The sequence below is a fragment of the Schistocerca nitens genome, chromosome 6 (genome assembly GCF_023898315.1).
Source record: "Schistocerca nitens isolate TAMUIC-IGC-003100 chromosome 6, iqSchNite1.1, whole genome shotgun sequence".
In the NCBI taxonomy this organism is placed as follows: domain Eukaryota; kingdom Metazoa; phylum Arthropoda; class Insecta; order Orthoptera; family Acrididae; genus Schistocerca; species Schistocerca nitens.
In genome coordinates, this window is record NC_064619.1 from 541,538,105 (window position 1) to 541,565,651 (window position 27,547).

General features: G+C 38.8%; 1 protein-coding gene across 2 annotated transcripts in view; it reads right to left on the reverse strand.

The window, feature by feature from the left end:
- Positions 1–27,547, reverse strand: part of LOC126262282 (focadhesin) — a 298,944-nt gene that overhangs the window by 15,383 nt on the left and 256,014 nt on the right. For both annotated transcript variants that reach the window (XM_049958798.1, XM_049958799.1), the window contains exons 17-18: positions 20,328–20,469; positions 10,517–10,693 (exon numbers count right to left, since the gene is read on the reverse strand). In XM_049958798.1, the coding sequence (XP_049814755.1) occupies positions 10,517–10,693; positions 20,328–20,469 (319 nt within the window). The remainder of the gene's footprint in view (positions 1–10,516; positions 10,694–20,327; positions 20,470–27,547) is intronic.

The following is a 27,547-nucleotide window of genomic DNA, read 5'->3' on the forward strand; positions in this document are numbered from 1 at the left end:
AAGCCAATTGCGTGGTAAACATGCTGAACAGCTAATAAACAAACATGTGAAACATATGAATGACTCGCTATTCTGGTAGCAAATCCAATGCATTTTTAGCCATGACACTGCATATTTTACAGTATCAGTTTTTCTTTTGATACTTGATTACAATTTTCCCACAGACGGGAAGTCACTGTTTGTCATTACATGAAAGGGATTTTTTTTTCGTTGACTTGTCAATAACATTGTACCAATCACTGGGACAAAACATCTATTGGGTATTGCCGCAATTTTCTAGTTAAGCAAAATCACTATCATCGGGAAGATAGGAATGATCACTTTTCATTAAATTTTGGTCCATGATTTCAGTCTTATTCTTTCACTTAAAACTAATTACATTAGTGTCATGGCTATTTTCCAGTTCCTGTTCTCTTCATATTCATGATTTGCTGATGGAGCTGTCGTTTTGATGTGTCTGACCAAAGAGGCACCAATTTTTTTGGGAACCTTAAGATCCAGTCACTTCATCTCAGCAGTACATGAATCCTGCTTTTGGTAACAGCTCATACAACACAAACTGTAAATATATAAACTACATTCATAATATATTACTTGGCCTGCGACTCTAGGCAAGGATAGAGGCTTTTTGAAATAAAAACCAGGGCATAGTGGGAGCTACTATAAAGTGATTTTTCAGCGTCTACTTTCATGGACTCCCAAGTTTTTTCAGCCTTAGGCTCAGATTGCACAGACATTTTTAACAAAACTTTTGTGCAATAAATAATGTAAGAAAAATTGAACAGTGTTATGGTATATGATGTGGCTACACAATACTGAAATTAAAAACAATGTTGGACAGGTGCATCCGCAAGGTCATGACATGGCCTTGGATCATTTCCTGCTACCAAAAGAAACTAGTGGTACCTTCCACACGGGCTACAAATGAAACTATATTAACAACACATTGTGTACCCAGTGTGTTCCCAAACTTGTGTTGTTTAAAACATTGTGGTACTGAACATAGGGGATAGCCAGGTGTCTGTGTTAAGAAAACATTGTGTTATCTTCTATAAAATTATTATGTTACAAATGCCCATGAAGCCTGATCCTTACGTAGATGCAGTTTGTGGTGCTGCTGAAGCTGAGCCTTTTCTTGTTCATCTGTTGACTGCCTGAGTTTATCAGCAAATGTGTCACATTGTACACAAGTGTCTTTGTGAGGAGTGTGGAAATGCAAGCGGAACTCGTTAAAAGTTCTACAACAGATGTTTTCTGCAACTGGCTCTTTTCCTTAATTTTCAACATGTTCTTTATACAATCATATAGAAGTCTAATATTCAAATATTCCGGTATCTCCTGCTTGTGTTGTGAGGTCTTATATAGCATGTTTGATAAAAGAGGGATTGTCATCTGGAAGCTCTGTAAGTTTTACCTTTAGTATGGCTCGAGCCAGTCTACTATAAGAGATTTTGAATAGTTCCCAGAAGCATTTTTGCATAATATTTCACTTTTTCCATTGGTGGTCACATGAAAAAATGTCAGTGGCAGTTTAGTTTTTATTTTTACTGCTGTTTGTTGGTTGAATACAGTGTAGCATTTTCTGTTTTACCAGGCTACATAACAATGTAGAATTTATTGACAGCTGTTATGTCTATGAAGTTGTGCTTCGTATTGGTAAAAACATCCAAACACAATAAACTATTATTTTTACTATAAAGCAATAAGCTAACAAGAAAACAAAACCATTGACCAGCAATGAATGACTCCCACTTTTTGCCCAAAAACTTAAGCACCTATGTCATAACCTTAGAATGCCAAGAAGTAAAAGCAACTATATGGAAAGCCCAATGGACAGAAAGAAAGAGAGCTAGGAGCTAAATACAAGGTTGTCCTCTTGGAGAAATGTCCGCAAAATACAACACAGAGGCAGCAGAGGTCCCTAACCAAAGATTAAATGTCCTTCGCCATGTTGCTATGACAGATAAAGAGTAAAACACAACTGATAGCCCACGCCTTGTTTGTTAAAACAGCTGATAACCTAGATGGTAAACATACACTGCAATGTAAACAGTTTAAAAGAGCACTGGGTCAGGAAATGGTGAACTGTCAAAGGTTGATGACAATGAATACAAGGTGCCGGGGGTTCACCACTCAACAAAGGGCAATGGCTAAAAAGACAGTGCCCAACACCCAACTTAGCTAAATCATTTTAGCTAAGTTGGGTGTTGGGCACCTCCACATGATGAGAGGGCCGAGAAGAGGTTGGCCTAGCTGTTTGGAGAGGTTTAATTCCCCAGATCTTGCTCCCATGAAGAGGAGACCAGTGGTGATGCCAAAGAGACACCATCTGCTGACAGGTGGCAACACGGAAATCATCCAAAGGAATGGAAGAGCTAGCAAGCCGAGGCAGAAGGACTGCAGCCTTGACAGCAGCATCAGCAGCCTCACTTCTGTCAGATCGGTGTGACCTGGAACCCACATAAACAACATGGTGGTTCCCTCAACAGCAAACAAGTGGAAGCTTTTGTGGACCCGCTGCACTGAGGGATGGACTGTGTACAGCACACAGAGGCTCTGAAGGGCAGTGAGAGAATTGGAGCATATGACATAATTAAAAAACCTGTGTCACCGAACATATTGGGTGGCTTGGCTCTGAGCACTATGAGACTTAACATCTTAGGTCATCAGTCCTGTAGAACTTAGAACTACTTAAACCTAACTAACCTAAGGACATCACACACATCCATGCCCGAGGCAGGATTCAAACCTGAGACCACAGCAGTCCCGCGGTTCCGGACTGAAGCGCCTAGAACCGAACGGCCACCGATATTGGGTGGCTTGATATAGAGCAAAGAGTTCTGCTGTAAAGATCGAGCACAGTTCTGGAAGCTGATACTAAAAATGGTCGGTGATAATGATGAAGGCATACCCAACACCACAATCGGTCTTAGAGCCATCAGTGTACACAAAGGTGCTATCGCTAAATTGCATGTGAAGTTCAGAAATTTACAGCAATAGATCAAATCCAGAGTAGTGTCCTTGGAAAGTGAATGAAGTCCGACATGAACACAAGTTACTGCAGAAAACTGGCTGTTCTGGCAGAAAATCCTGAATCCAGCTGCACAACTGAAACAATTCATCACAGGCACACAATTTGATTAGATGTTGCTCGAGTGGAATGACGTTAAAACCCTTCCGGAAATCTTGAAATCCCCTGACAGTAGAACTCATTACTTCATATGAATAAAGAGTTAGCTGTGTTTTTGTGAAACAATATCCTAAATTCATGTTGCCAATAGACTGTTTCTGTGAGGATACTTATTATTTTGGAACATGGTACATGATCCAAAGTCCTATTGCAAATTGGCGTCAGTGACATGGATCAGTAATTCAGCGAGTTATTCCTGTTTCTTTTTTGAGTGTTGGTGTGACCTGTGCAACTATTCAGTCTTCAGGTACAGATCTTTCATTGAGCAAGTTGTATATGATGGCCAATTCTGGAGCTATTACATAAACATACGCTGAAAGGAACTTAATTGGTATACAATTGCTTCACTATACTGAGTATATCTGGTTCCAAGTTACTCATATTGGTAGCTGTTTTTGATTCAAATCCTGGAATACTTACTTTGTCTTCTTTGGTGGAGGAATTTTAAAAAACCATGTTTAGCAACTCTGCTTTACTGGCACTGTCTATGGTAACATTAGCATTGCTATGATGCACTGAGGGTTTTGATTGTGTCTTGCCACTGGTGTACTTCACATGCAACCAGAATCCCCTCTATTTGCTAGATTTGGAGAAAGACTTTCATTGTGGAAACTATTTAAGGTGTCTTCCATTGAAGTCTGTGCTAAATTCTGAGCTCCCGTAAAACATCACCAATCTTGGAGATTTTGCATTCTTTTAAATTTGGCAGGCTTTTTTCATTGCTTCTGCAGCAATGTTCTGACCTATTTTGGGTACCATGTTCTGTCTCTTATTTATTCATTTGGTATAAACCTCTGAATTATCACTGACACAAATTCTCTGAATTTAAGCAACATTCGGTATAAGATTAAATAGTCTGTTTGGTAGGAGTGGAGACTGTCTCTTAGAAAGGTGTAAAAGTGAATTTCTACCTGCTTTTTTTAAATAGCTATATTTTGCACTTATTTTTGGTGGAAGTGAGTCTCCCAACAATGACTTTGTAGTCACTAATCCTTGTATCTCTGTAGATCCATCATGGATACTGGACAGCGGTAGGTCAGATATTTACCAAAGAAAAATCACCAAACAACTGTATATTTTCAGAAGTTGTTATTTTATTTAAATTAGCAGTTTTGGTATCTCATTAATTTCATCTTCAGGCCCCTATGCACTCCATGTATAGAGAATCAGATACACTGATATATTCATAACTGGAGCCACAAATACCTGGATTCCGTGAATTTTTTGTAGAGTCTGTACTTCAGAGATTTGACAACCCATTTTCTGCATCCAGTCTTTGCAATCATATTAGTCTTTTTGAATGTCCACCACTCACAGCGGCACAAATGAACAATAAAATCTGTCACGTCATTTAGCGTCTCTATGGAAATGGATCCAGACGCAACACAGATCGCTGATCCAAGCTCATCCAGTGTGTTAGTGAGACGGTTATGGTAAGCAATGTCTTTTGATATGCACCTCAAAAAGTAATCACAAGAAGTCAGATCGAGCGGATATGGAGGTCAACCCCATCACTGTGCCAGTAAATTTTCAATATTCCAATGCAACAACTCTACTCCTGAAGTATTCATCAAGAAAGTGAGACATCTGTTGTGTGTGATATGGTTGGTTGGTTGATTTGGGGGAGGGAATCAAACTACGAGGTCATCGGTCCCATCGGATTAGGGAAGGATGGGGAAGGATGTCAGACATGCCCTTTCAAAGATTTTATAAAATGAAATACACATATTCTTATGGAGTAATATGTCACACTGTCAGAGACAGATATATAGTAACTCTTCTGGAATTAAGAAAGTCACATCTGCAATGGATCAAGGGCTGAACAAAAAGAAAACTTTTCGATATCACACATGTCTGACAAGTGCAGTGCACTGCACTGCATAAACACCACATTAATGTACATGTTGAATGAAAAGTTCCTTAGTGGAGAGTTGCCTAAAATTCGCAACTCCATCCGTAAAATATGTAAAACTGTACAAAATATGAAAATATCTGTTTTGGTGGTAGGATTAAAAAGAAAATTACATAACATGCTAAACCTAGATGGAACAGCATCTGCGTGATGTTGAAATCATTTCATTTTTAAAAAATGTGACAGTTAGGATTTGCTACTGGATAAAAACAAACTGGGGATGATATCTTCGTATCAGTTTGATGTAATGTATTGCATTATTAATTTTCTGGAATGTTTTAAAGAAGCCATAAATGACCTGGATGGTGAAACAAAACTGACCCTACCTTTTGTAGTGCTGTGGGCATTTAGGTTACCAGACTCACACTAAAGTGAAGATAACAATGCATTAACAAAACTGCTGAAAGGATGTGCAGAAACCTTCCTAAAATAGAACATCTTTAATGAACTACAAGACTTTCATTATGTGGCTAAATTTTTCATCCATGTTTCAACAAACTGCTGTAACTGAGTTAAGAGATGAGAGGGGGAAAAGGAGGGGGGAGGGGGAGGTGGAGAACATACTTATTATCAGAAGCTAGATAGCATAGTTGCGGAAAAACAGAAACAATATTACATACCCTCTCCCTTAAAGAAATTCCAGAGCTGGTGTTCATCAACTTCTAAGGTTGATCGGTTGATTTGGAGGAGGGGACCAAACAGCAAGTTCATCAGTCCCAACCGATTAGGGAAGGAAATCGGCCGTGCCCTTTCAAAGGAACCATCCCAGCAATTGCCTGAAGTGATTTAGGAGCATCACAGAAAACCTAAATCAGGATGGCCAGACGCAGGTTTGAACCGTCGTCCTCCCGAATGCGAGTCCAGTGTGCTAACCACTGCACCACTTCGCTCTGTCATCAACTTCTAAATATAAAGATGAACTCCAGAGTTATCTGAACATGCATGATTGAAGTGATGACACTATGAATGTGTTATCTTGGTGGAAGGCCAATCCCTGTGCCTTCCCCAAACTCTTCACAATTGTTGGTCGGTTGGTTTGGGGGATTAAAGGGACCAGACTGTCTTCACAATTGTGAAATAAGCCCAAAGTACTCCTGCCGGTAGACTGTAAGCGAAAGCAATTTTAGCAAGCTAGGCAAGGAACTGCTACTGCACTGATCCAGATTGCATTAATCACATTTTATGAAAGCAGCAATTTCTTAAGAGATGGAATAGAAAGATTTTGCATAAATAGCAACTGCTTACATAATATACAAGTAATAAATTATTCTATTTTATATTTCAAATATTTTAATATTTAACTTTATGTCACATTTACATATCTTAAAGAATATTATTTCTTTCACTGAATGGTCATGAAATTATTTCATAAACTGAATATGGTTATAGCACTCAAAGATTTTGCTTCAAGACATATGCTCGTCAAACAAAAAGAGCATGCTAAACATACAAAATGACCCATATATATGTAAACAATACACGCTATCAAATAATCTGCGCACCCTAATTTTAAGGGAGGAAAAAAAGAAATACTGGGTTAACTTGTATTTTATTTACAAAAGATATTATAATGTAATGATTCTATTTGGCATCACTTTTATTGTCATCACTAGAGGAAGAATCATTGTTGTCATCTCCATTTTCCCATAGCACATCATCTTCAGTTCTGTCCAGTGTATTTGTAATACCACATTATTTTAACTCTTTTTCACTAGTGGTAGCAGAATGGAGACCCGGGCACATTTCACCCACTCACAAATCTGGCATATATCTGGCCACTTGGTTTCTCCACTCAGCATGAACTTGTAGTTTTCATCTGTCACCATTGTGTATATTACTGTTTAAGTGCAGCTTTAAATGATCAATTTAAACAAACATCTAGTGGTTGCAGGATTAATGTTAGATCTCCAGGGATAATGATCAAGTCAGTTTTTCTTTATGTAACGTGTCTTACATTTTCTGAATTATATGTCCATAAAAGCTGTCCAGGACCAACAAGTTATATAAATTCAGTAACCCACTGGGTTGACATTGCCCAACATGCATTACCCAGCCAACCACAAGATCACTGGCCATCCATCCTTTCTGATTCACTCTCATCAATATGTCTTTCACTGATATTTTCAGAATAGTTTCCCCTTTAAATATCACGTAAGGTGGTAGCGTTTGTCCATCACCAGTTACAAACAATATTACTGTACACTTTTGCTTCTCATTTTTGCCAGTTTGTATCATAATGCTGGATTCTACTTTCCTGTTTCTAGGTGTTGAGCGGCATCTCAAAACAGACTGACTTCTGATCCATGTTACCAATTTGCGATAATGTACAGGAATGTTCACAGCACAAATTTATGATACAGCAATGAAAATTCACTACTTTTTCCTTTTAATCACCTGGAAGCCATTGAGAGATGGTAATGTTCCTCTGGAAGCTCGATCCATTTTGACTGAAAAATCTTGATAGCCAACACTGGCTAGCTTTGGAACTGGCAATGCCCAGTTCTTTGGCTAAAAGCAATGCTTTGAGTTGGCACATTTCACTAGTCATCACGCATCCATATTGTCACTTTTCATCTACATAATCACATAGCATTTTATCGAGGTCCAGCTGCTTCAATTTTTGGCCATGAAAAGCCCAGCGATCATTCATTTCTTGAAGCCACATTATTTTTTTTTTTTTTTCTAGTCATGAATACAACCCTCCCTCATATTGTACTTTCTTCCTGTTGCACGATTTTCAATGTTCTCTGCTTCTTCAATAATTAATAATTTAAAGTTTTTCTTTAGCTGTGTGCAAGTGATAAAAATTCTTGCAGCCATAATTAACAAGTTAACACATGGTTAATGTAATGTACTACTGATGCCACAATAGTGCTATACTATAACAGGATCCGATGTTGGAGGCGCAGCTTTCATGGATTTGTGGAATGAGTCAAGTTATATACAATGCTGTGCAAAACATAAAGACAAAAATAATTGTTGCATGATGTTTCACCATCAAATAATATAGTCTGATGAAACTTCGACCTTACAGAGGAAGAACTGCTACAGTAGAGTATAGAAGGTAACTGAATGAAATGTGCAATGTGCGAATGGAAATGACACTTTTATTCAAAGACAATAATTATACTGAAATCACTATGATTAATGATGGTCCAATGACTACAGTGTAATTACTATCTTTGAAGTAAATTGTCATTTCTTTTCATCTCATTGTTTATTTCTTTCAGTTGCCTTCTGTTCTATACTGTAGCAGTTCTTTCTAAGTGTGGTATAAGTTTCCTCATGCTATATTACTTGGCAGTAACACATCATGTCAAAATTACGTTCATCCTTAAGTTTTGCACAGCAGTTAATTAACAGGAAGAAAGCAGCCACTGCTGGCTACTTCAGTAAACTTTAATGACAACAAATTGTGACTAACGACGGGAGACAGCTACTGTGAAAAAAGCCACCATTCCTTCTATTATAGTATGCTGTTATTGTTTTCCGTTTCTATTTGAAACAAAGCATTAACTTTACAAGACCACTTTCAGCTATCAGTATAGAGACAATGTCAAGATCTGTTCAGCACAAACATCGTGTAACAGTTACATCTATGAACCCAAATATTCTGATAAATTGCATTCGAAAGAAATGAACACAGACAAAATGACTGTGACTAACACCCATGACATGAGATGCAAATAAACTTTACACATTGGTTTCAGTCAAAGTCAGAACTTTTTATTCCAGTACAGAAGTCTTCAATAACCTGTACACATGCAACAGAAACCTACATATGAAAACAGTGAAAATGTAAAACATAAGAAATAAACTAAAATTATATTCAAGTATCCATGTTTTTATTAATCATCTTTCTATGTGGATTCTAGTCTGTCAAATCCCATTTACTATGTGGGAATAACAGTCCTCATAAAATTAATTTGTTCTTACAACACAAAGATTGCTATCTTCTTTTGACAAGTGTACATATGCAAAGGACAATTGCAGATATTTACAATACAGAGCCATTCATATTACTTTTCAAAGAAAAAATAAAAATAAAATCCATTGCACTATGTATTTCATTATTCTTCAACACCAATTGTATGTTCATCTTCTGTTAGCTAGTAACATTTGTCAGTTCTTGCTAGCAGCTCTAATCTTTAGAAAATCACTATTCTTTCAACAAGACTTCTCTTATGGGAACACAACACCACATGGAGCAAGATCAGGGCTACAGGATGTGCTACAGAACTTTGAAGGTCACTGCAGCTAAACAGTCATTAGAGATATTTGACCAATATGCAGAAGTTTTTCCATTTTGTAGGAACTGTCTGTTTCATCTCTATCTCACATGGATGGTTTTAGGTGCCTCTATGACATCAACGTACTGGAGTTATAGACTGTCAATTTCCAAATATCTACTTCTTACTTGGTGACTTGCTGGAAATACTCAATTAATAAATCTAGGAATTATTGCCTATAACAGTGTTAGTTCTGTAGCAAAATGAGGGATTTTTTGTTTTTCTTAATGTTACTGTATCATCGGGAATGGTACTCACAACAAATTTTCTCACTTTGATGTAGTTTAGCAGAATGGCATAAATTGTAGGGCTAGAAAGACACAAGTATTTATCTATTTAGTAGTATGACACATACCAGTCTTCCTCAAACAATTTTTGTAGCACAGCACCATTCTTTCAGTGACCACTGATCGGTGATCTAAGAATAGTGCACCTTCAAGACTAAAGTTACCTCTCTTAAGCGGTTGAACATGGCATAGCATTGCACTGGAAACAGTCTTCTCCAAACACTGGAGAAATTTCCACAAAATGTTAACACACAGCCCATTGGTGAGAAGAATTCAGCTGCTTGCCTTTTGTTTTTCTTTCTCTCCAATAGCTATTGTAAAAAGTAATAAGTAGCTGGGCTCTTGACTACAGGACAGTATGAACGTACACAGAATATTTGACCTGAGTGAATCAAATTACCTTGTTTAATATCACAGACAGACTAAAATTAATAATAGTTGAAGAAAATTTAGCCAAATCAGTTCATTAAATCTTCTATTCAATAATATATTTTCCCAACTGACCATGTGTTTTGGGTCTTTCCCATGCAGATAGTGAGGGCAATAAAATGACGTGAAGCTTGTGTCAGATGTGTTGTGAGGAGCAGTATTCTTTACCCTATTCAAGTCAATCCACATTTCTGAAGATTTCTTGGCACATAAAGTGAGAGGAAAGAAGATACAGAAGTTCAAAAATACATTAGCTGCAACAATATGCAAAACATTATCTACCAAAATTATTCCTGCATTAACCAGGATCCCCAGAGATCCATTACAAGCAGAAAGGTCATTTCGAATAACTGACAAAAATATTGTTTCATTTCTAAGGAGACTTATGTATGTACTGTTGTTACTTTACCTGTGGCAAAATATCTTTCCATCCCTCCATTGATAAGAGACATGGAAGTGCTGTTGGGAATAATTGCAGTCTATGTTCTCTGTTGCTGGCAATAAGTTCCAGTGAGGGCAAAAAGCAATAATTACCACACATTACAATCACAGTGAGAATCAAAACATCCCACCACAGTATCACAGCCTGAAAAGAAATTAGATTTTACTAGGTTACATCACAAAGGATCTCAAAGACCTGTAAACATACGAAACAACAATATGGCAAAAAGATATCCCCACACAAACAAGCCCTAAAAAAAGTACCTTGTTCTTAATGTCAGGAGTTCATGGTTTTTGCTATTTGATGATCACCACAGTTACTAGTGCTGTTGCTCAAATATTCTTGGATGGATGTAGCTGCAGTACCCAAAATTCAATCACTGATAAAATAAAATCTACTAATGTACATATTCCCTTTTAATCTCACTTGGTTTCACCCAGTTGTTGACAGTCAAGAAAACAAAATCGGAAATTGGAAACATATCCCTTTCAGAACAATAATAATAGTATGTGGCTCAATGGCTGGATTTGTGTCTTTCAATTGGATGCCGCTTCAGTGACTTGTGTGTCTCCAATATACCCTGGTAACTCTACTGGGGAAAGAGAGACCTACAGTTTAAGGTGGGAGTCAAACCATGTGCCACTTCTGGCACCTCTTCACATCAATGAGAGGTGAAGATTATATTAAATGGAGACCAAAGATTTCTTTAGTCCAGCTAGGATTTGTTACCATGACCTTTCAGTCACAGCCACATGCTTCGAACTGATAATATGTTCAAGGGTTCTGCAGCAAACCTATGTTAGTGATACTAGTCTGTAATTTTGCAAGTCTGTTCTTTTGCCACTTATTTCTGGGAGATTTTTAGAGTATATCTAAGTGAGCATATGTCGTCCAGTCTCATTAATGTTACCATTGCCTATATTCGACATCAATGTGTTATAAACATTCACAGATGGCAGGTGTCAGCACTAGCAGTGGAAGGCGTATAGAGCGCGTCAGGGGGATACAGAAATCAGCACGGTCATTGTCATAATGCAGAAACAGAGCAATTTATCTGTCTTCCATGATCATTGGCTTTTGGGCCAAGGATGGAAGCATTTCTGAAGTTTGTAAACTGTTTGTGTGTTGTCATATACCATGCATGGCAAAATGGCACTATACAAGTGTGGCACCAGCCAGTTGTGGTGCACCATGAACCATAGAAGACAGGGCTGAACGATGGACGAATAGACATGCAACTGTTCAACATCTGACTATCCAGATGAACCAAGGGACTATCAATAGTGTCGCCTCCAAGACCATGCACAAAAAATGGCTGCTTATGGGCCTCCACAGCAGGCACCTGGTTCATGCACCCATGCTGACTGCTGTTCATTGGCTATTAAGGCAGAAATTTGCTTTTCAGTACCACATCTGGATGTCCAATGAATGGCTACAGGTGGTCTTTTTAGACGAATCACAGTTTATGCTACACTGCATAGATGGCCTTCGGTATTTACGGTGTGAAACATCTGAAAAGCAAACACTCTGCAGCAGTCATCAGAAATATCCAGGCTGGAGGGCATTTCCTGGATGGTCTCACCATTCTGAAAGGCACAGTGGATCAACACAAGTATATATATGTATCCTTGGGGTCCAAGTCCAACCATAACACCAGTTTGTTTCTCCTTGGCAATATCAGCAGGACAATGCAACTTGTCACACATCTCGCAGTATACTTATGAGGTTTGAAGAGCAAGAGGATGAGTTTAATGTACTTCCCTGGACACCAAACTCCCTGGATTTAAACACAATCAAAAATCTGTGGGCCACTCTGATTGGGCTGTTTGCACCATGGATCCTCAACTGAGAAACCTAGGTGCATCTGGCCGTGGCACTGGAGTCAATCTGGCTCCACAGCCCTGCCAGTGCCTTCCCAAACCTCCTAGACTTTCTCTCTGTGTGTCTTGCAGTAGTCCTGACAGCATAAGGTGACTACTCGGGCTTTTGGTTGTTGGTTACATTAAGATGACTGGACGGTGTAGAAAGTATAGGGTTGTGGGAAACCTCTTAACTTCGAAATTTGTATTTCATACTTGCAATGGTGTATTTTGCTGATGTAACAGAGCAATCTGCCACTGCCAATCTCATTCTTAGCTTATGCATGTTCTTGAGTGGGAAAGGACTAATAAACCAGGTAAGAAGGCTAGGAGAGAGTTTCTGCTAGAAGAAGCAGATAAGCAGTTATCATCTCACAGAGACAGCGAATGGGCATCTGTTAGTTCCAGTACGATAGATGTGGAGAAATTATGGGTAACGTTTAATCAGATTCTAAATCACTATGCGGCTATTAAGTGGATTAAGGATGGAAAAGACCCACCATGATTTAATAACAAGATTCGGAAAATGCCGCAGAAGCGGAGACTGTTGCACTCTCAGTTCAAGAGAGAATTTGCAGAAGATGACAAGCATGGGTTAGTAGAGATTCATGCATCTGTGAAAAGATCTACATGGTAAGTATACAGCCATTACCACCATTATACCTTAGCAGGAGATCTGGCAGCGAACCTGAGAGAATTCTGGTCCTATGTGAAATCACTAAACGAGTCCAGTCTGGTGTGGCATTTGAAGATTAACAAACCGAAAGCTAAAGTTTTAAATTTCATGTTCAAGAAATCGTTCATGAAGGAGAAATATACAAACATAGCATCATTTGACCATCAGACAGACTCCCATATGGATGACATAGTAATAAGGATACCTGGCATACAGGAATAACTGAAGCAGTTGAAAACAAAATAGTCACCAGCTCTTGATGGAATCCCAGTTTGGTTTTTCAAAAAGTACGCTATAAAATTGGCCTCTTACCTAGCTTGCATTTATTGTGAATCTCTCGCCCAGTGCGAAGTCCCAAGTGACTGGAAAAGAATGCAGGTGACTCCTTCACAGTGGTTTACAGAATGTAGATGTAGATGAATGAATCACACTCTTTTTAACCTATATGTACCTAGCCTTCCCCCCATGAAACATGGACCTTGCCGTTGGTGGGGAGGCTTGCGTGCCTCAACGATACAGATAGCCATACCATAGGTGCAACCACAACAGAGGGGTATCTGTTGAGAGGCCAGACAAACGTGTGGTTCCTGAAGAGGGGCAGCAGCCTTTTCAGTAGTTGCAGGGACAACAGTCTGGATGATTGACTGATCTGGCCTTGCAACATTAACCAAAACGGCCTTGCTGTTGTGGTACTGCGAACGGCTGAAAGCAAGGGGAAACTACAGCCGTATTTTTTCCCGAGGGCATGCAGCTTTACTATATAATTAAATGATGATGGTGTCCTCTTGGGTAAAATATTTCGGAGGTAAAATAGTCCCCCATTCAGATCTGCAGGCGGAGACTAGTCAGGAGGACGTCGTTATCAGGAGAAAGAAAACTGGCATTCTACGGATCGGAGTGTGGAATGTCAGATCCCTCAATCGGGCAGGTAGGTTAGAAAATTTAAAAAGGGAACTGGATAGGTTAAAGTTATATATAGTGGGAATTAGTGAAGTTCAGTGGCAGGAGAAACAAGACTTCTGATCAGGTGAATACAGGGTTATAAATACAAAATCAAATAGGGGTAATGCAGGAGTAGGTTTAATAATGAATAAAAAAATAGGAGTGTGGGTAAGCTACCACAAACAGCATAGTGAACGTATTATAGTGGCCAAGATAGACACAAAGCCCATGCCTACTACAGTAGTACAAGTTTATATGCCAACAAGCTCTGCAGATGATGAAGAAATTGAAGAAATGTATGATGAGCTAAAAGAAATTATTCAGGTAGTGAAGGGAGATGAAAATTTAATAGTCATGGGCGACTGGAATTCGACAGTAGGAAAAGGGAGAGAAGGAAACATAGTAGGTGAATATGGATTGGAGCTAAGAAATGAAAGAGGAAGCCGTCTGTTAGAATTTTGAACAGTGCATAACTTAATCATAGCTAACACTTGGTTCAAGAATCATAAAAGAAGGTTGTATACATGGAAGAATCCTGGAGATACTAAAAGGTATCACATAGATTATATAACGGTAAGACAGAGATTTAGGAACCAGGTTTTAAATTGTAAGACATTTCCAGGGGCAGATGTGGACTCTGACCGCAATCTGTTGGTTATGAACTGTAGATTAAAACTGAAGAAATTGCAAAAAGGTGGGAATATAAGGAAATGGGACCTGGATAAACTGACTAAACCAGAGGTTGTTCAGAGTTTCAGGGAGAGCATAAGGGAACAATTGACAGGAATGGGGGAAAGAAATACAGTAGAAGAAGAATGGGTAGCTCTGAGGGATGAAGTCGTGAAGGCAGCAGAGGATCAAGTAGGTAAAAAGGATGAGGGCTAGTAGAAATCCATGGGTAACAGAAGAAATATTGAATTTAATTGATGAAAGGAGAAAATATAAAAATGCATTAAATGAAGCAGGCAAAAAGGAATACAAACGTCTCAAAAATGAGATCGACAGGAAGTGCAAAATGGCTAAGCAGGCATGGCTAGAGGACAAATGTAAGGATGTGGAGGCTTATCTCACTAGGGTAAGATATATGCAGCCTACAGGAAAATTAAAGAGACCTTTGGAGAAAAGAGAACCACTTGCATGAATATCAAGAGCTCAGATGGAAACCCAGTTCTAAGCAAAGAAGGGAAAGCAGAAAGGTGGAAGGAGTATATAGAGGGTCTATACAGGGGCGATGTTCTTGAGGACAATATTATGGAAATGGAAGAGGATGTAGACGACGATGAAATGGGATATATGATACTGCGTGAAGAGTTTGATAGAGCACTGAAAGACCTGAGTTGAAACAAGGCCCCGGGAGTAGACAACATTCCATTAGTTAGAACTACTGACAGCCTTGGGAGAGCCAGTCCTGACAAAACTATACCATCTGGTGAGGAAGATGTATGAGACAGACGAAATTCCCTCAGACTTCAAGAAGAATATAATAATTCCAATCCCAAAGAAAGCAGGTTTTGACAGATGTGAAAATTACCGAACTATCAGTTTAATAAGTCACAGCTGCAAAATACTAACGCGAATTCTTTACAGACGAATGGAAAAACTTGTAGAAGTCGACCTCAGGGAAGATCAGTTTGGATTCCTTAGAAATGTTGGAACACGTGAGGCAATACTGACCCTATGACTTATCTTAAAAGAAAGATTAAGGAAAGGGAAACCTACATTTCTAGCATTGGTAGACTTAGAGAAAGCTTTTAACAATGTTGACTGGCATACTCTCTTTCAAATTCTGAAGGTGGCAGGGGTAAAATACAGGGAGTGAAAGGCTATTTACTATTTGTACAGAAAGCAGATGGCAGTTATAAGAGTCGAGGGGTATGAAAGGGAAGCAGTGGTTGGGAAGGGAGTGAGACAGGTTTGTAGTATATCCCCGATGTTATTCAATCTCTATATTGAGCAAGCAGTAAAGGAAACAAAGGAAAAATTTGGAGTAGGTATTAAAATCCAGGGAGAAGACATTGTAATTCTGTCAGAGACAGCTAAGGACTTGGAAGAGCAGTTGAATGGAATGGACAGTGTCTTGAAAGGAGGGTATAAGATGAACATCAATAAAAGCAAAACAAGGATAATGGAATGTAGTCGAATCAAGTTGGGTGATACTGAGGGAATTATATTAGGAAATGAGACACTTAAAGTAGTAAAGGAGTTTTGCTATTTGGGGAGCAAAATAACTGATGACGGTCGAAGTAGAGAGGATATAAAATGTAGAATGGCAATGGCAAGGAAAGCGTTTCTGAAGAAGAGAAATTTGTTGACATCGAATATAGATTTAAGTGTCAGGAAGTCGTTTCTGAAACTATTTGTATGCAGTTTAGCCATGTATGGAAGTGAAACTTGGACAATAAATAGTTTGGACAAGAAGGGAATAGAAGCTTTCGAAATGTGGTGCTACAGAAGAATGTTGAAGATTAGGTGGGTAGATCACGTAACTAATGAGGAGGTATTGAATAGGATTGGGGAGAAGAGAAGTTTGTGGCACAACTTGACTAGAAGAAGGGATCGGTTGGTAGGACATGTCCTGAGGCATCAAGGGATCACAAAGTTAGCATTGGAGGGGAGTGTGGAGGGTAAAAATCGTAGAGGGAGACCAAGAGATGAATACACAAAGCAGATTCAGAAGGATGTAGGTTGTAGTAGGTACTGGGAGATGAAGGAGCTTGCACAGGATAGATTAGCATGGAGAGCTGCATCAAACCAGTCTCAGGACTGAAGACCACAACAACAACAACAACAACAACAACAACAACAATGTACCTAGCAGTTAGTACTGCCCAAACTCAGTTATGAGGAAGACAGTGGTGAAAGGTAACAGGGTAGTTGTTATTAATAACCACCATTCCCCTTTTATTAGCACTCTTCCATAAATCATTCTTCTTCTGCAGAATTGTCCCCTTGCTGAAGAAGTGCTTCAAAGTAAAAAAACTTGTAAGTACAAGTATAAGGACATTTCTGTTATGGGCCTTGCACCTTCCCAAGGTAATTGTAGTCATTAGTTGGTTATGTGTTCCTTATTTTACTATATATCTTCTTGTGTCCTAAAAAAAATGAGGTATCAATCTTTTGTTGCTCTAATTGTGCTTTTTATTCCCTTTAGTATCAGTTACTTTTAATTTAAGTTATACTTTTGCACATTTCCCCCCTCCTGTACCAAAAATGATGAGGTCACAGACAGATTGTAGATGTAACCTAAATTATGGAACTTTTGAAACTAGAGCTTCTACAATGTATCAAATAATTTTCAAAAATGCAGCCAGCCATTGTTCTGGACAGTCACCAATGTTTCAACAGCCAAACATCGCATCATTTTCAAGGCACAAATGATATGAGAGACTGCATGACAACTTAAACTCTCCATGGGTGGGGTTACACCAACCAGGAAACCAAAAGACAACACACACACGTAAACAAACTAGTGGCAGCAAAGAACTGAAGATGACAAAAAACAGATATTATTGACAGAGAAATAGAAACCAAAAACAGGTGGGCAGCCAGCACTAACTCTGTTCTTCTGTTGTTTAAATACAGAGCGAGCAAGTTTCCAAACAGAATTCAAACAAAACTCTCTCCTCTAATTATAAAGCCCATTGCTAGTTTAATATCAACAGCATCCTTCATAACACTACCCAAGTAGTTGGTAGTTTACATCAGAATCTCTGTGCTGCTGTATCTAGCCAATGTTCTGCCGTCATAAATTTGCCAAACTCCTGTAAGTGTATGTGACACTTATGCTCTATACACTGCTCCTCTGTGGTCTTGATGATCTGATCAATGTATGACAAGCTGCAGCTGCAAGGGGTATGCTAGATACGTGACTTATGCAAATCAAGATCATCCTTTACAGACTCTAAAAGGTTCTATTCTCAGGTGGTGAACAAAAAACACTTCACAGTACATATCCTCAGAATAAGATTGATGCTGTTAGAAGTACTGCCTGCATATGGTAAAAAAAAATTGTACACCCTGTCACCACCTTATTCTTTTCGTCAGTCACCCAATTCACAGTTGGTCAATAGTGCAACATGCATCTGATCATTCTCTTATTATATCCATTCTGCTGAAAGGGAACCTCATGGTGAGCTTAGCTGACAAACTTTTAGGGTATGAACTGACACGGACCCTATGAACCAGGGTACTAAGTATGTCTTCATGCTGAGCTGGATGGTGACAGCTATCATTAATTGATTTTCACGCAATTCTAGCACAAAGATGCTTGCTGTTTCTTATTCTACAGCTTGACATAAAGTTTGGAACACTATAAACATCACTTTCTTCTTTTCATTTGATTACAAAAATATATAATTACTGGCACTTGAATCTAATCATCAGGGAGGTTGATGTTCTGAGCCTTCTTAGCAGGTTTTCAAATCGACATTGATGCTTTTGTCATCAGCAGATTACCTGAGCTGCTGGGAGCTGTTTCTTTGTTTTAGGAGGAACATGCTTGAGGATGTATTGTGTCAGGCACCATTCATCCCTGCAACACTTTTACTGTGCAGGATGGTGACTTTTGTTTCATCAAAAGATTTTTATAAGATTTCTAGGTTGAAATTCTAAATTTACCTGGGCCAGTTTTTACTGGATGTAAGAGCAACTTTTACTTTACTAGATTTTGTGGTCACAAATGAAATTTTTTGGATTATCAAGTCCCTTAGGGATTATTCTAATCTAGCTGGGATTTACTGTTTTGTCAACTACTTTGTAATCTCTCGCCATTCCTGAAAATTTCTTCATTAACATCGTCCATCACTATTCCGTGCTAGACCATATCATTGTGCAGTAACTTCAAGTACAAAAAGCCCCTTGCACAGATGTGCTTTGAACTACTGATACTGAAATGTAATATCAACAGACTGACAGTAAAGACGTTTCATGTTTCAAATTGGATGCTCTTCACACTACTGCCATTATTAACTTGAAGCATGATACTGCAAGTCTTCAGCAAAATACTACCTTGTACTGAATTTAGTAAAAAATCAACTGGAGCCTGATTGTTTATTGCTGATCTACAAATTCTATATTCAAATATGGACATATGTATATTGTTTATAAAATTAAAAAATTGTACTTTTTGTGTAAATGAGAATTCACGGCTAGGAGACAAATTTTTCACATGCTCATTACACTCTGTCACACTAATAAGAATGCAACGGGGAACTGACACAGAGCTCGAGAATAAGAGTCAATAATGAAGACTCCCAAGGTTGGCGGCATGCCAGAGAAAGCTAGACACAGCTCACAACAATTGCAACATTTCAATGCCTTTCCTCACTTTTCCTTAGGCAACCCAAAAATTAATTGTTTCCAATGTAGAATCTGAGAGTGATTTAACAAAATGACTCAGTAAACTTCTTTCTGTCAATGAACAGTTCACCTCTTCCTAGAGTCTCTCTGAATTCCCTGACCTTTTCAGAACATTTGAGATTTCTTAACTTTTCCAGGAAATTAAATTTCACTGATAATTCACAATGTCACAGGCAAGTCACCACATGTTTATACATAGTGAATGAAAAAGGGCTTTACAACTTTGGAATGATATAGAAATTTATTGAAATAACTTACAGAATCTGTAGATGTGACATTTTGTAGCCAACAACCTCACATTATGTATCAGTACCACTTTCCACCACCAGGAGCACCAGTGAAGTGTACAGTTAAAAATGGCAATTTTCACTGGTGCGAAGCATGCTTGCTGTGTGCTTTAATTTTTCTTTCTTTAGAGTTTCATTAATGACTGTGTGTATGTTCCTCCCCCACCGAACAATTTAGCCAATCTGAAAAATCAAATCTACACCCAATTTGCTGCAATCAGTGTGGGAGGAAACTAAATACCAGTCAGATGTTTGCCACATCATAAGTGGTAGTCATATTGAACTAAAATGACTTTTGCCACTTTTGAGGTTGTTTGCTACAAAATGACAACTCTATCAATTCTGTAAGTAACCTTAATAAATTTCTACATCATTCAAAAGTTATAAAGCCCTTTCTGACTCACCCTGTATTGATATTGTTGTTTATACACAAATTTGTGCCTTCATTTGGTGTTGGGAAAACAAAGAATCTGTTCACGCTGTTCCATTCTGAATAACTTCTGTTGTTTGATGCAAGCAGCAGAAATGAATACACAGTTCAACAGTTACCAGACTGTGATAAAAATTGCTAAGAAATACTAACATAAGAAATTGTTGAAAATGGTAACTCAACAATTAAAAGCAAATTCAGAACTATTTGAATGTGAGATTCTTACTTGTTGGTTTGATGTGTCTTCCTGACTGCTAACAATTTTTTGAATCTGACCCATTAGTTCCAAAGTCCATAAGCAGTTGGAGTCACGGTCCCAACAGTCGGCCATTAAGGTGGCTGCTACTTTCAGAACAGTTGTGTGCTCACTATAAAAGAACAAATACAAAGTAATAACAACTATTTGTTACATTAAGTGCACATGCAGTAATAAGCAAAGGTATATTCTAAGTGAAACGCAGTTCAAATGAAAATATCTGTTTCCATTTATTTAACAAGTAACACCTCCCCCCCCCCCCCCCTCCCACCATGAACCATGGAATGGACCTTGCCACTGGTGGGGAGGCTTGCGTGCCTCAGTGATACAGATAGCCGTACTGTAGTGCAACCACAACGGATGGGTATCTGTTGATATGTCAGAAAAACGTGTGGTTCCTGAAGAGGGACAGCAGCCTTTTCAGTAGTTGCAGGGGCAACAGTCTGGATGATTGACTGATCTGGCCTTGTAACACCAGCCAAAATGGCCTTGCTGTTGTGGTACTGCAAACGGCTGAAAGCAAGGGGAAACTACAGACATAATTTTTCCCGATGGCATGCAGCTTTACTATATAATTAAATGATGATGGTGTCCTCTTGGGTAAAATATTTCGGAGGTAAAATAGTCCCCCATTCAGATCTGCAGGCGGAGACTAGTCAGGAGGACGTCGTTATCAGGAGAAAGAAAACTGGCGTTCTATGGATCAGAGTGTGGAATGTCAGATCCCTTAATCGGGCAGGTAGGTTAGAAAATTTAAAAAGGGAAATGGATAGGTTAAAGTTAGATATAGTGGGAAATAGTGAAGTTCGGTGGCAGGAGAAACAAGACTTTTGGTCAGGCAAATACAGGGTTATAAATACAAAATCAAATATGGGTAATGCAGGGGTAGCTTTAATAATGAATAGGAAAGCAGGAGTGCGGGTAAGCTACTACAAACAGCATAGTGAACGCATTATTGTGGCCAAGATAGACACGAAGCCCACGCCTACTACAGTAGTACACGCTTATATGCCAACTAGGATTGTAGATGATGAAGAAAGTGATGAATTGTATGATGAGATAAAAGAAATTATTCAGGTAGTGAAGGGTGACGAAAATTTAATAGTCATGGGTGACTGGAATTCCACAGTAGGAAAAGGAAGAGAAGGAAACGTAGTAGGTGAATATGGATTGGAGCTAAGAATTGAAAGAGGAAGCTGCCTGGTAGAATTTTGCACAGAGCATAACTTAATCATAGCTAACACTTGGTTCAAGAATCATGAAAGAAGGTTGTATGCATGGAAGAACCCTGGAGATACTAGAAGGTTTCAGATATATTATATAATGGTAAGACAGAGATTTAGGAACCAGGTTTTAAATTGTAAGACATTTCCAGGGACAGATGTGGACTCTGACCACAATCTATTGGTTATGAACTGTAGATTAAAACTGAAGAAGCTGCAAAAAGGTGGGAATTTAAGGAGATGGGACCTCGATAAACGGAAAGAACCAGAGGTTGTACAGATTTTCAGGGAGAGCATAAGGGAACAATTGACAGGAATGGGGGAAAGAAATACAGTAGAAGACGAATGGGTAGCTTTGAGGGATGAAATAGTGAAGGCAGCAGAGGATCAAGTAGGTAAAAAGACGAGGGCTAGTAGAAATCCTTGGGTAACAGAAGAGATATTGAATTTAATTGATGAAAGGAGAAAATATAAAATTGCAGTAAATGAAGCAGGCAAAAAGGAAAACAAACGTCTCAAAAATGATATCGACAGGAAGTACAAAATGGCTAAGCAGGGATGGCTAGGGGACAAATGTAAGGATGTAGAGGCTTATCTCACTGGGGGTAAGATAGATACTGCCTACAGGAAAATTAAAGAGACCTTTGGAGAAAAGAGAACCACTTGCATGAATATCAAGAGCTCAGATGGAAACCCAGTTCTAAAGCAAAGAAGGGAAAGCAGAAAGGTGGAAGGAGTATATAGAGGGTCTATACAGGGGCGATGTTCTTGAGGACAATATTATGGAAATGGAAGAGGATGTAGATGACGATGAAATGGGATATATGATACTGCGTGAAGAGTTTGACAGAGCACTGAAAGACCTGAGTTGAAACAAGGCCCCGGGAGTAGACAACATTCCATTAGTTAGAACTACTGACAGCCTTGGGAGAGCCAGTCCTGACAAAACTATACCATCTGGTGAGCAAGATGTATGAGAGAGGCGAAATTCCCTCAGACTTCAAGAAGAATATAATAATTCCAATCCCAAAGAAAGCAGGTTTTGACAGATGTGAAAATTACCGAACTATCAGTTTAATAAGTCACAGCTGCAAAATACTAACGCGAATTCTTTACAGACGAATGGAAAAACTTGTAGAAGTCGACCTCAGGGAAGATCAGTTTGGATTCCTTAGAAATGTTGGAACACGTGAGGCAATACTGACCCTATGACTTATCTTAAAAGAAAGATTAAGGAAAGGGAAACCTACGTTTCTAGCATTTGTAGACTTAGAGAAAGCTTTTAACAATGTTGAGTGGCATGCTCTCTTTCAAATTCTGAAGGTGGCAGGGGTAAAATACAGGGAGCGAAAGGCTATTTACAATTTGTACAGAAACCAGATGGCAGTTGTAAGAGTCGAGGGACATGAAAGGGAAGCAGTGGTTGGGAAGGGAGTAAGACAGGGTTGTAGCCTCTCCCCGATGTTATTCAATCTCTATATTGAGCAAGCAGTAAAGGAAACAAAGGAAAAATTTGGAGTAGGTATTAAAATCCATGGAGAAGAAATAAAAACTTTGAGGTTCACCAATGACAGAGACAGCAAAGGACCTGGAAGAGCAGTTGAACGGAATGGACAGTGTCTTGAAAGGAGGGTATACGATGAACATCAACAAAAGCAAAATGAGGATAATGGAATGTAGTCCAATTGCGTCGGGTGATGCTGAGGGAATTAGATTAGGAAATGAGACACTTAAAGTAGTAAAGGAGTTTTGCTATTTGGGGAGCAAAATAACTGATGATGGTCGAAGTAGAGAGGATATAAAATGTAGACTGACAATGGCAAGGAAAACGTTTCTGAAGAAGAGAAATTTGTTAACATAGAGTATTGATTTGTATGGAGTGTAGCCATGTAAGGAAATGAAACATGGACGATAAATACTTTAGACAAGAAGAGAATAGAAGCTTTCGAAATGTGGTGCTACAGAAGAATGCTGAAGATTAGATGTGTCGATCACATAACTAATGAAGAGGTATTGAATGGAATTGGGGAGAAGAGGAATTTGTGGCACAACTTGCCTAGAAGAAGGGACCGGCTGGTAGGACATGTTTTGAGGCATCAAGGGATCACAAATTTAGCATTGGAGGGCAGCGTGGAGTGTAAAAATTGTAGAGGGAGACCAAGAGATGAATACACTAAGCAGATTCAGAAGGATGTAGTCTGCAGTAGGTACTGGGAGATAAAGAAGCTTGCACAGGATACAGTGGCATGGAGAGCTGCATCAAACCAGTCTCAGGACTGAAGACCACAACAACAACAACAACAACATATAATAGTAAGAGAGAGATTTAGGAACCAGGTTTTAAATTGTAAGGCATTTCCAGGGGGAGATGAGGACTCTGACCACAATCTATTGGTTATGAACTGTAGAGTAAAAATGAAGAAACTGCAAAGAGGTGGGAATTTAAGGAGATGGGACCTGGATAAACTGAAAGAACCAGAAGTTGTAGAGAGTTTCAGAGAAAGCATCAGGGAATGATTGACAGGAGGAGGGGAAAGAAATATGGTAGAGGAAAAATGTGTAGCTTTGAGAGATGAAATAGTGCAGGCAGTAGAGAATCAAGTAGGTAAAAAGCCAAGGGCTAGTAGAAATCCTTGGGTAACAGAAAGGAGAAAATATAAAAATGCAGTAAATGAAGCACACAAAAAGGAATAGAAACATCTAAAAATGATATCGACAGGAAGTGCAAAATGGCTAAGCAGGGGTGGCTAGAGGACAAATATAAGGATGTAGAGGCGTATATCATAGGGGTAAGATAGATAAGGCCTACAGGAAAAGTAAAGAGACCTTTGGAGAAAAGAGAACCACTTGTATGAATATCAAGAGCTCAGATGGAAAACCAGTTCTAAGCAGAGAAGGGAAGGCAGAAAGGTGGAAGGAGTATGTAGAGGGTCTATACAAGGGTGATGTACTTGAGGGCAACATTATGGAAATGGAAGAGGACGTAAATGAAGATGAAATGGGAGATGTGATACTGCGTGAAGAATTTGACAGAGCACTGAAAGAAGAATGTTGATGATTAGATGGGTAGATCATATAACTAATGAGGAGGTATTGAATAGGATTGGGTAGAAGACAAGTTTGTGGCACAACTTGACTAGAAGAAGGGATCAGTTGTTAGGACATATTCTGAGGCATCAAGGGATCACCAATTTAGTATTGGAGGGCAGCATGGAGGGTAAAAATCATAGAGGGAGACCAAGAGATGAATACACTAAGCATATTCAGAAGGATGTAGGTTGCAGTAGTCACTCGGAGATGAAGAAGTTTGCACAGGATAGAGTAGCATGGAGAGCTGCATCAAACCACTCTCTGGACTGAAGACCACAACACACAACACAATAAGTAACAAAAATTCACTATAAAATAAAACCAGTTGGTCAATAGATTCAAATGTCGGAAAAACACACTAGAAATATGTAGTGTTTAGATTTTAATTTTAGAAGCTATGATGGTAATTGTAATATGATTTCTTTCAAGTAATTGTTTAAAACTCATTTAGTTTACGTCTCATCACCTAATCCCTGAATAGCAGAAGTGTTGAGTTGTTGACAGCACACACAAAAGAGAAAGAAAACTTGTTATTTTGGAATCAATCCTTTCTCAAGCTAGAGCACACACCTCCCCCTCCCCCTGCCCTTGTCCCTTCCCCTACCCCTACCCCTACAGCTCCCTCGCACCCCCCCCCCCCCCCCCCATGCAAGACTGTGAAATATGATCAGTGATTCTGTTTTTGACAGCAAGGAATGTTGCAGTGGTGAAAATTCACTGACAGATAAGTGAGATGTATGGTACCAATGCAATGGGAGTCACTGCAAGTGTGTAAGTGGGTGAGAGGATGCATGAGAAAATATCCATAATGAACCATGCTCTCAGAAGATTTGGTCAAAATGTTGGACAAAAATATTTATGAAGACTGGCAATTCACAATTTCAACTTTAGCACTGGCATTTCCAAATGTAAGTGGAACAACTTTGCACAAAAGTAACTCTTAAGTTGCAATTTCACAAACTGTGCCCTCATTGGGTTCCCAGACTGCTTACTGAGAAACACAAAATGGATAGCATGACTTGGCTCTTGGTTTTTTTTGGGCCAGTATCAAAGAAAGGTGATCAATTTTTAGAGAAAATTGTTGCAGGGGATGAGATATGGGATTCTGACATGACCCCAGGGTCTAAATGTCAGTCAGTGGAATGACGTCACATGACATCACCAGACAAAGTCAAGACCAAGCAGACAATCTCAACATAGAAGGTTATGATAACTCTGTTTTGGGATAGACATGGAAACTTGTTATTCAAACTTATGCAGTAAGGGACATTAATAAATGCAGCTGTTTAGTGCACTACCTTGACTAAACTTCAACGCACAATAGGGGAATTAGCGATGTGGTCTTCTGACATTTGGAGTTTTGTTGCTGCATTACAATGCCAGACCCCATTCTTGGCAGAAAGTGCTTCATAACAGATAACAAGGTGAAAAAAGCAGTTGACATCTGCTACCTATGAGAATAACTGACCTGCAACTGCTTTTTTCACCTTGTTATCTGTTATGAAGCACTTTCTACCAAGATTCACAGATAGACATCTACTACCTATGAGAATAACTGACCTGCAACTGTTTTTTCACCTTGTTATCTGTTATGAAGCACTTTCTACCACGAATGGGGTCTGGCATTGTAATGCAACAACAAAACTCCAAATTAGGGATTCAAAGGCTTGTAGAATGTTATAACAAAGCTTAAACAAATAAACTATGTAGAAAAACAGAGAAACATGTAAAGAAGTAAACAAAAACAATTATTTGAAAAAAATCTGTGGTGTTTTATGTTTTACAAGAAATTTGACCTTATTTTCTGAATAACCCTCAGGCATAAATCATTTTCATACAGTTTTTCCAATTTTGAATTTTTATATGAAACACTAATTCTCAGCATTATTCAATACTTCATGAGAATATAAGATTTATATTCAAGAATTATATGTCCCTGTGTTATCCAAATAATTAGAATCACCACTCACTGCAACATCTTATCTTTAGATTAAAACTGTGTGCCCAACCGAGACTCGAATTCGGGACCTTTGCCTTTCGCGGGCAAGTGCTCTACCAATTGAGCTACCGTGCTTCGGTAGCTTAGATGGTAGAGCACTTGCCCCGAAAGGCAAAGGTCCCAAGTTCGAGTCTCAGTCGGGCACACAGTTTTAATCTGCCAGGAAGTTTCATATCAGCGCACACTCCGCTGCAGAGTGAAAATCTCATTCTGGATCTTATCTTTAATTACGGTAACAAGAGACTGGATTATATGCATTTACATGTTGCATATGCATTTGCATATTTGGCTCCTTTTCATCAGTTCTTGCATATTTTAATGAAAAACTAGTGGTGATGTATATTTTTGCTCTACATTTACAATATTTTAAAAATTTAGACAGGCAGTCTCTAGCTCGATCTTGTATTGATGTCTCACAGATTGACCACAGCCTACAACTGTGTGCAATCACTAACTGAGAGGCCACTGCCTGGCAAAATCATTACAGAAGAGGAACAGGAACAGTCAATGCTCCTGCCCCTGCACCATCAGATAATCCCCTCTGCTGTTGTACCGTACGTGGCGGCAACAATTAGACTAAACTACGCAAGTTTTTAGTCACACGTCCATTGTTTCAGTTTAGCTTTCTATTTACTTGTACACAGTTGAACGAGTTTACAACATGTAGTGTGTAATGTGTGCCATGCCACCTGATAAAAGAAACATCATTTCGCTGATAGCTGACCATCCTCAAACATTTAGATAAGACGGAATTGTTTTATATTGTTTAGTTTGCAAGAAAAACAGTTCATGCAAAAAAAAAAAAAAAAAAGTTTCAAATAGATCAGCATATCAAGACAAGTCTTCATATTGCAGGAATGCAGAAGAAAGGATGAGAA